Below are 10,468 nucleotides of genomic sequence, written 5' to 3'. Positions count from 1 at the left end.
CAGCCTAGATAAAAATTCATACTACGCCATCGTAGGAAACCTTTACTGACCAACGAAGAAGTGTCAGCCCAGAGTACCAATACAAATATGACTAACTACATACCATTTAATATGTCAATAATGGACCAAAACCTGACAGATATCTCACTTATGGATAATGGACAAAAAGCAAACCAAAGTGGGGCACTTAATTTTACAAATTTTGAGATGGATGACTACATAGATGGTAAGGTTTAGTTCTAAAGTAAAGGATAGATCGATGTACAGAAGATTATTTATGTTTTTGTTTGCTTTTTAAAAGCGAAGCTTTTCTATAATTGGGGTCGGTCCGTCTGTCCGTGCGTCACAGGTAAACAGTTTTTTTTTAAATTTAAACAGGTTAAAATTGTCATAACCTTTGCATGGTGATTCCTGTAATAGTTAGGTATGATTTAGATAGCGTAGCAACTCTATAATCGTTTCAAGAATATCCGTACTTCCATTTTAAACATGTCGATTTTTTACTTTTTTACAACTTTTTTTTATGTGATAAAATTATCCGATTGATCTGATTTTTGGAATACTGATTTCTAGAACAACAACGTACAATGTTATAAGCGAAGCATCTCTATCATTAAGTCCTAAAAAGTTCAGTATGTCCTTACAGGGGCGTCCAAGCTTTTTATTTTGGGGGGAAGGGGTAAAAATTTTTTAGGGGGGGGTAATTCGTGTTTTGGGGGGGGGGGTAAAATGGCGCGCGAAGCGCGCCGCAAATTTTTTTTACCCCCCCCAAAATTTTTACCCCGGGGGTAAAATTTGCTTGGGGGGGGGTAATTAACCCCCCTGAAATCTGTTGGCAGGGGTAAATTTAGTTTACCCCCCCCCAAAATTTACCCCCGGCAAAATTGTTTGGGGGGGGTAAATACCCCCTCTTAAATGGTTGGGGGTGCCTACGGCACCCCCAGGGTAGGGGTAAATTTTGAATGGGGGGGTAAAATGAAAAAAATTTTAAAGGGGTGCCTACGGCACCCCCAAAATCGTTTGGGGGGGGGTAATCGCCCCATTACCCCCCCCCCCCCCCCCTTGAACGCCTATGTGTCCTTAAACAATATCCTGTATTTAAGCAGTTTTCCACATATTCACTTACAACTTGTATCGATTTTATTCATCTATATTCTGATTATTTTAAAAACACTAAAAATTAATTCAAGGCTATTTTTGTAAAAGAAAAAAACTGATTATACCTAGATGTAAATACATTGTAATTGTAGGTAATTGTACTTTGGATGAATGTTATATCCAATGTCCACAATATTGCGCTTCTTTATGTCAGGTAGGCTTTACTATTAACTTATTAACTGGCAAAGCTAAGATTTTTCCTTCTGTAGGTAACTGGATATAAATTTTATATAGTCATGAAGGTAAATCTTAATTAAACTGGAGTTTTTAAGTTTCATTACTCTTTTATATTCAAAGGGTAGGGGACATTGAACTATAAATTCCCAAAGTCTTTGACTCTGGTTACTTATTCGTGACTTTATAACGTTGGGCACTTATCTTATACGGACTTTAATAAGAGGCAAGAATATAGCCTAAAACCTTCCTCGGATATAAAAAGGATTTCACTGAAAAGCCAGCCGTTTACTATTCCTATCCTTCAAACAAAAAGAACCTTGCTTAAATCTACCAAGTAGTATAAAATCAAATGGTTGAATATTTTTTTTTGTAGATTTTCTTTTCTTGTGGCGTAACAGATTCTTTGGAAGATTCTGAAATTCAGACAATCAGAGATCTGGCTAAAACATTAGGCATTTTTACTTTAATGCATTTATCCTCTTCTTTTACATTTAGATAATTTAGAATTAAATTCTTACCTTATATTTAGAACCTTAATAATTAGATTTGTCGTAAAAATTATACAATTTATTTTTTAATATTAATCTTTTCATCATTAACAACTTTTTAGCAAAGTTAAAGAAATTGACACTTGAGTTCTGTGTGTATTTCAACTTATATTCTTAAACACTGTTTTTCTAAACGAAATCTTTAAATAGTTAGTCTCACCTATTTGACAAAAGTAATAATTAATAGAAATCATATCATCACTTCAAAATACCACAGAAGACAGCAGGAAAAATTAAGATAAACAAATGCTAGAATCCATTTTTTAAGAGATTGAACCATAATTATACCTCTCCTGTTTTCAAGATTTTTTTAGTGAAGTTCTTCTATTATTAGGGTTGGTCCGTTCGTTCGTCCGTCCTTTCTTCAGAAATAGTTCTGGTCATTAATTCAGTCAAGTTAGAATCATACGATCAACTTCAAACTTTGCATGATGATTCTTAATGCATGATGATTCTCAAAACTCAGATTCCGTAGGAATCGAAACCATTACTTTACTCCTTGTTCACCTAGGTACGTTCACCTAGGTACGTTTACATAGGTACGTTTTTATCTAGAGACGTTTATCTAGGTATATTTTTTTCATTTTCACCGTTCACTACCTTATCTTTTCTTCTGTTTTATTGATTATGGGTTTGGACCTGCGCTATCGAGATATTTATCGTTACCCTGTAATTACTAGTGTGGAAATGTCCTTAGACACGGACATAATTTCACTCTATAATGAAACAATTTGTTACAAAGGAACCAGTCAGGACAGGGTTGCCAAAGGATCACAACGGGAATAGCGACTTCCCACGAAGGTTTCGGTTCCTTAATTGTTCCGAATTTATGCTTGGAGGAGTTGCAACTGATAGTAGGAGGATGTCTGAATTACACAGCAAGATACTGTACTTATTATTAGAATAGAATAGAATAGAATTTATTAACTAATGCAATACATTTAGATTATTAAATATACATATAAAATCATATTTTAAAAAAATTGCATAGCAAGGAGTAATTAAGCCTTGGAGTAGGCCGTAAATTTACCCCTTTAATTGATTTCATTTACTATTTTATTTATAGCGAGAATTACAAAAATATTTATTATATAAAGATATTTACACAAATTTAATAGATCAATAATTAAGTGGGTTGACTAAATAACTATTTACAGTTACAGAAGTTGGTACAGATTTTATTTCTTACAGGAAAAGCATTTTCTTTTGTTGCAATGAAATGATTTATAATTTAAAAAATAATCTTTTTTAATCATGGACAATGATTTCTTTACAGAGTCTGAAAGCCTTATTTCATTTCTCAAGTTATTCCAAAGTTTTGGAAATGACACTGCTGGAAAATATTCAAGATGTTTTGTTTTAGGTATACTTATCAGTAACTTTTTTGATCTCTGAGAAGAAAGAACTTTAAACATGTTATCAAAGCTTTCTGGGAGTTTCTTATGAAAAAATTTACTTATAAAATTTAAAATGTTTAAATTTACCAAATCATCAAATTTTAAGATTTTAGATTGTCCAAACAAAATTTCAGTGTGTGCATTATAATTAGCACCTACAATAATCCTTATTGCCCTTTTTTGTTGTTTTCTTATTTGGTCAATATCTTTACTTTTAGAGAGACCCCATGTGATATTAGAATAATTTAAGTGAGGCAAAATCATTGAGGAATAAATCGTTTTCAAAGTTTTTGATGGGAGAACATTTTTTATTTGATTTAATGCATATAGAGAACTAGTAACTTTGTTTTTTACCATTTTTGTATGCTCATTCCAATTGAGAAATTCATCAAGATGTACCCCAACAAATTTAAAAGACTTTGTTTCATTTTCATTGCTGATTCTCTCAACTTCCTCCCCATTAATGAAGATTCTAAAGTTATTATTGACAGGTTGCATACTGCTAAGTCTGAAGACCATGTATTTTGTTTTAGATACATTTAAAGAAAGTTTATTTGCCCTAAACCATACTGATGCCTTATCTAATTCTTCATTTAATGATGTTTTTATGGTTTCAAAATTACTTGAGGTTTTACAAAAGATTGTGTCATCTGCAAAAAGGCTACAAAATAAGGTTGTTGAATTTGGAAGGTCATTTATATACAACAAGAACAAAATTGGTCCAATGACAGAGCCCTGTGGTACTCAATGAGTTAATACTTTTTCTTCGGACTTTACACCATTTATTTCAACATACTGTTTTCTATTAGTTAGATAATTTTCAAACCATTTTGCAGATACACCTTTAAAACCATAGTGTTTTAGTTTGGATAGTAAAATTGGTATATCACACGTGTCAAATGCCTTCTTAAGGTCAAGAAACACACAGGCACTGTATTCTGATTGGGCTTATTCAGTCCGTCATAAACTTTGTTGATTAAATGTATCAGTGGTTGTTGTGTATCTCTTGACCTTCTGAAGCCATATTGATGTTGATATAACATTTTGTTTCCCTCAAGATATCTAATCATTTGAAAAGCAACAATTTTCTCAAGTAATTTAGAGAGGGCTGGAAGTATGGAAATAGGACGATAATTGTCAAATCTATCTCTTTCACCAGCTTTGTAAATAGGTATAATTTTTGCACATTTATAGTTATCAGGAATGTAGCCAGTGTTTAAAGAGAGGTTAAACAGGTGAATGATAGGCGTTATAATTATTGGCATTATTTCTTTTAATAGTTTCATTGAGATATTATCATTACCTACACTTGATTTTGATTTTAATTTGGACAAAGTTATATTGATAATAAAAGAGTTTACTTCCTGAAAGTTAAATTCTTCATCATATTGATCCCCCAAGAAATCCCTGAAAGATTTAGAAGATTGAGGTATTGATTCAGAAAGTCTTGGCCCAACATCAACAAAAAAGTCATTAAAACCATTGGCTATCTCAGAGAAAGTATTATAGGATTTTTGTGCATCTGTAAAAACACAAGGCACGTCATTTTTACACTTTTTTTTCTTGACTATTAAGTTAATTAGCGACCCCAAGTCTTTCTGATATCAGTAACACAATCTTCAAATCTTTCATGGTAATATTTTTTCTTCTCTTTTCTAGCAAGTTTTTTGAATTTATTATTTAGGCATTTAAATTTATTTTCAGCAGATTCAGTCCTATGTTTAAGTTTGTTTTTAAAGGCCCTATTTTTGGCTTTTCTGATTTTTAATAACTCCTGTGACATCCATGGGTTAATAGGAACTTTTCTTTTGTTTACACATTTTTCTTTTAAAGGGAAACTCTCTTTAAAGTACTTTTCTAATATGTTACCAAAACTTTCAAAGGCAGTTTTCGGAATATTATTATTATTAACACCTTCCCAATTTTGTGAAGAGAGTTTCTCTTTAAAGTTTTCTACGTTATTTGGACTCATATCATAATAATATTGTTTTTGGTTTGAAGTATTTTTTTCACAAGTTACATTTAAGTAAAAAATTGGGAGATGATCAGAAATAGAAGATATAATTAGGCCGCTTTCATAAAATTCTTGCTTTTTATTGCTAAAAATGTTATCAATGAGAGTTGCTGAATTTTGACAAATTCTAGTAGGTAGAGTAATCATTGGTAGAAAAGAAGAGGATATTAATAGGTTCAAAAGATCATTTGTTTGGTTGTGGGAATCAAAGTTTAGAAAATTCGCATTGAAATCACCCCCAAATATAATTTCATCAGATTTTTTTAAAACTGGGTCAGTTTTAAGAAATGTTAATTTTTCTCCAAACCATTCTATAAAGTTATTTAAGTTACCACCAGGAATTCTGTAAATGTTGCCTATAATCTTAAATTTGTTCTTACCAAAAAATACTTTTATGAATTGAGTCTCAAATTCGCCCTCTAAAATATATGATAATTCATCAATAATTTCATAACTTAAGTTTTGCTTAAGATATATTCCTAAACCCCCACCCCTTTTTCCTTCCCTTGTTTGTAAGATAATATCTTGGTAATTTTCTAATCTAGTGGTCTGTGCGTTATTTGCTGCCCAAATTTCTTGAAATAATAGAATACTAAAAGAAAATTTTTCAGTTTCTATCTCCGATAATAATTCTTGTATGTCGTCGATTTTATTATTTATACTTCTAATATTCTGACTATAGACTGAAAACTTTTCCTCCCTCTTTCCAATAAAGTTTACAAGTTCATGGTTTTCAAAGTAAGAACACGAATGATTTAAATTTGAATCTAATTGCAAAGAATTATGTCCAAGATTATTAACTAACTCATCATCCATTTTTAATTTGAATGCTTATATTATTTTTGTTTAAATGTACCAAAGAAAAAAAAGCATTAAACAACCCATTTTTAATGCTATGATTATTTACACAGAACATATACATAGTAAAATAAATATTAAGTGATAACAGATAGAGATTAGTTTGAAATTCGGGTTTTTCAAAATAAAATATTCATCCCATTTTTACACCATTATATTCTAGTTTGATTCACTTTCGGATTGTTTATCATATTTTACAGGAGACAAGTTGGAGTAACTCACCCACATAGTAAGTTTTAGAGTTGTCATTTTTGTAATCCAAAGTTAGCCGTTTTGGAGCCGCTCCTTTGCTCAAAGTGACACTGATAACACCATTTTCATTAGAAGTAAAATGGTTTATCTTTCCATCCCTTTTAAGCTCCTTTAATTTTCTGATTAAATCTGAACGCCTTTTTGTGAGTTGGAAAGTTAACCAAAAGTTAGGTCGTTTTACCTTTCTCACCTCCTCTTTCTGGGCTCCTTCCACTGATGCCTCCCCCTCCATCGCTCCTCCCTCCATCTCGTTCCCCTCCATCGCCCCTCTCTTTCTTTCCCTAGGTTGACCTGCAATCTCCTCCTCTTTCCTGGGCTGTGATGGCTTGGGCCCTTTCAAAATCGCCGAACATAGTTTAGCATATGCTGAGCCCATCCTGCGATTATTAAACCTTATAATACCACAACCTTTGGATGTAGGGTGGCATGCTTCAATATCCAGAGCTGGGTCAATATGAACACCATAATACTTCTCTATAGTGTCGCATATTTGCTGGGTGTATGATTCTTCTCCAATTTCTTCTGGCTCTTTTAGAATAGACTTAAGGTTCTTGGCTGCATTTTCTGGTGAGGCAAATAATATAGTACCTTTCATTGCTCTTTGTTGGTTCTGGTCAATGTGATCGCTGTTATATCTGACCTGTGCCTGTATGTTGGTGGGAACACCATTTCCTTTCCATCTGTTGTTATCTCCTCCCCCTCCTCTGGGCAAGTTTGTACCTTTCTTCCCCTTTCCACCCTTTACTTCCCACTCTTCCTCGTCGCTTGAAATCTCACTTCCTGACTCTTTAAGCTGGGTAATTTCATTTTTAAGTTGACCAATAGTTTTAATTAGGGTGTTTAAAACACTTTTAACAGAATTTTCATTTAATGTCAATTTATTTACATCAACTTTTAACTCACTTAAAAATGCACTAGTGACTGGGTCCAATTTTACTTGAGTCACTTGAGGTGGTTTGTTAGGGATCTTTTTTGGTCCCATTTTACAGCTATAACTTTAATTTGTTAGAGATTTATATATTTTTTTGAATCACCCTTGTCCAAATCTAATCACTTGAAAACATGTGTACAGGACAAGATACAAAACTAAACTATTATTATTGTTAAGATTTTTATTTGCACATATAACATTGTATCGGCTTGGCAAGCGTCAAAGTACACCAGTGGCTCCACAACCCTTAAAGGGTTATGCCAACTATCTGGTACAATGTTGCATGGAATTTTTCTTGTAAAATAATATTTCTTATCCTATATGAATTTGGCTTGGCAACAAGGTGGAGACGAAGTTCGGCCAATTCCATGCTAGGTACCTAATAATAGTTATTATGTAAATTGTTCTTTTTTTTCAAATTTGTACCAAACTAACAAACCAGAAGAAACAAACCAATCAAAGCATAGTAACTTTAATAAATGCCATATATCTAATAAAATCATGTTGTACCTTTGAGGAAAATAAATCTTATCTTATCTAAGGCAACAGTTAGGTAAAATGCAGAAAGCGCAGCAACTTTTCTAAAAAAATCCGTATGATTTTAAAAATGTTCTATATCTAACTTATTATGTATGGTATAATTCTGTTGTTTAAGGCACATGCAGTATTAATACAGTATTCTAAATCATGTTTAACAAAAAAGGTTCCAGGACAAACGCAGGAGTCCCAAACGTCGGAGTGGACAAACGCAGGAGTGTTAAAATATTAATTTTATTAAGTATTTCTATACAGATTAGGTTAGGTCAAGATATGAATGAACAAATAAGCCCCTCGCAGGGGTTAGGCATTAAAAATCCTATAAGATGGTCTAAAATAGGTTAGGTTAGGTTAAGTGTCCACTCCGACGTTTGGGACTCCTGCGTTTGTCATAGGACCACAAAAAAGACTCAAAATTACTAAAGTTATAAGCAGGGGGAGAGTTTCCCGTGATTCATTGGCAAAGTGAGATATTTAGCAAATAAAATTATACATCATCATAAACTTTTTAATTTCCTGTTCCTACTCTTTTATTAATTAGATTATAAAAAGTTTGTCCCTATGTTGTCATCTGGACTTTTACAGGAATATTTAATTGTTAGAAACAAACTTTGGGCCAGATTTCATTTAAGTACGAACATTTGGGAGATCTCTTGTACAGTCATTCATTTAAAAAAATAACACTTTAAGTTTACTAATGAAAATGACCAATAAACTACAGTTTGGATAATTAAGAAATAATATATCTATCTATAATACAAAGTAGAACGATGTCTGTCTGTCTGTCTGTCTGTCCGTCTGTCCGTCTGTCCCTTAAGATCTCCGTAACCACTGAACCGATCGGATTCTACTCTTCAGGGTATATACCTATTGGTCCTGTGGTGGTTTTAAGCTATTTTCTTGGGGGGTGGGACACCCCCAACCCCCCAGAAACAAAAAAAATCCCCCCCCCCATTTTTTTGTTTTTTTGCTGTAGATTTCCTTGGTCCTTTAACGAATTTCGCCTTAATTTTTTTATCACCTCTTGGGGCAAAGCCCCTAGAGGCTAGGGGCGAAGCCGCTAGTAATACATAAAGTAGTAAGCGTTTTTTGTCTGTCCGGAAGGATCTCGCTAACCGCTGAACCGATATTGTTCTCCTTTACAATGAAGCTTCTTATAGGACCTGGGAAGGTTTTAAACTATTTTTGTTGAGTGTGTCTTCACCCTCCAAAAAAATTTTACTCTTTTAAAACCCAAATTTAAAATGAGATGAGGTTGAGTGTTGAGTGCCCCTAGAGGCTTCTAGGGGCGTAGCCGCTAGTCTATAATACAAAGTAGAAAGATGTCTGTCTGTCCGTCTGTCCGTCTGACCGTCTGTCCGTCTGTCTGTCTGGAGATCTCTTGTACAGTCATTCATTAAAAAAAATAACACTTTAAGTTTACTAATGAAAATGACCAATAAACTACAGTTTGGATAATTAAGAAATAATATATCTATCTATAATACAAAGTAGAACGATGTCTGTCTGTCTGTCTGTCCGTCTGTCCGTCTGTCCCTTAAGATCTCGGTAACCACTGAACCGATCGGATTCTACTCTTCAGGGTATCTACCTATTGGTCCTGTGGTGGTTTTAAGCTATTTTCTCGGGGGGTGGGACACCCCCAACCCCCCAAAAAACCAAAAAATCCCTCCCATTTTTTTTTTTTTTTTTTTTTTTTTGAAGGAGATTTCCATGTTCCTTTACGATTTTCGCAATAATTTTTTTTATCACCTCTTGGAGCAAAGCCCCTAGAGGCTAGGGGCGAAGCCGCTAGTCAATAATATAAAGTAGAACGATGTCTGTCTCTCTGTCTGTCTGAAGCATAAGATTTTAGTAACCACTGAACCAAATGAATATACCTACTAATCCTATAATATAAAGTAATAAGGGTTTTTGTCTGAAGCTTAAGAGCTTATAAACTACAAAACCAGTTGGGTTCTCTAATACAGGTAAGCTTCATATAGCTCATGAGATGGTTTTAGGCTATTTTATTTCCAGATTAAAGTCTTCGGATGGTTTAAAACTATTTTTCTGCCACTTTGAGTACAGATCGCCTAGATGCTATGGGCTTAGCAGCTAGATATTTATAGAGGGCCAGATCTTTATAGTAAATTCATTCCTATATCTTTTCGTTTGATGAATGTCTAAATGGCTAGTACATTTAAAATGAATTTTGTAAGAGTACAAATAGTGAAAAGTAAAGAGTTGACCAATAGTGAATCTGTAAGTTTATACACTATTAAACTATCAAGGAAAGGGCTACACATAATTGAAGCAGTATTTTTTTGTGGGTATTTACAAATAATTTTTCATTAGACTTTTATAAAATATGTTAAAATTTGAGTCCTTCCTTTATTTCATAAATGTTATCTTTCCCTTTTAGTGTTATTTATTTGTCGTTATTCTAACCTTAAAAAGTACTAATTTTTCAACCCCCTATTTCTAATTGTCAAAATTAGCTAATTTAGTTTCTCTAATAAAAAAACATAATACTTTTATTCTAGCCTTGATAACCATTGTCTGTATCCCTTCCTTCAGAGCATAATTCATCTTATTTCTTTGTTCCAAAGTTTAA

At 33.1% G+C, this 10,468-nt stretch overlaps 1 protein-coding gene across 1 annotated transcript; it reads left to right on the top strand.

Moving 5' to 3' along the window:
* The first annotated feature begins 16 nt into the window (after positions 1-16).
* LOC145327303 (uncharacterized) lies at positions 17-2,669 on the top strand. Its single transcript, XM_080170940.1, has 4 exons — positions 17-226; positions 1,251-1,312; positions 1,709-1,787; positions 2,626-2,669. The coding sequence occupies exons 1-4, from the start codon at positions 88-90 to the stop codon at positions 2,667-2,669; spliced, it is 324 nt and encodes a 107-aa protein (XP_080027066.1). The 5' UTR covers positions 17-87.
* Positions 2,670-10,468: the final 7,799 nt, after the last annotated feature.

This window comes from Acartia tonsa, chromosome 1 (assembly GCF_053477335.1).
Source record: "Acartia tonsa isolate MP-2025a chromosome 1, ASM5347733v1, whole genome shotgun sequence".
NCBI classification, from domain to species: domain Eukaryota; kingdom Metazoa; phylum Arthropoda; class Copepoda; order Calanoida; family Acartiidae; genus Acartia; species Acartia tonsa.
Note: the sequence above shows the minus strand (reverse complement) of the source record. Positions and strands in the feature narration are given on the sequence as shown.

Bases quoted from the DNA above. Each gene is read 5' to 3' on its own strand.
- LOC145327303 (XM_080170940.1), top strand. From the start codon at position 88: ATGACTAACTACATACCATTTAATATGTCAATAATGGACCAAAACCTG. The intron at 227-1,250 runs GTAAGGTTTAGT...TTGTAATTGTAG, and splicing joins GATGGATGACTACATAGATG to GTAATTGTACTTTGGATGAA. The intron at 1,313-1,708 runs GTAGGCTTTACT...TTTTTTTTGTAG, and splicing joins ATTGCGCTTCTTTATGTCAG to ATTTTCTTTTCTTGTGGCGT.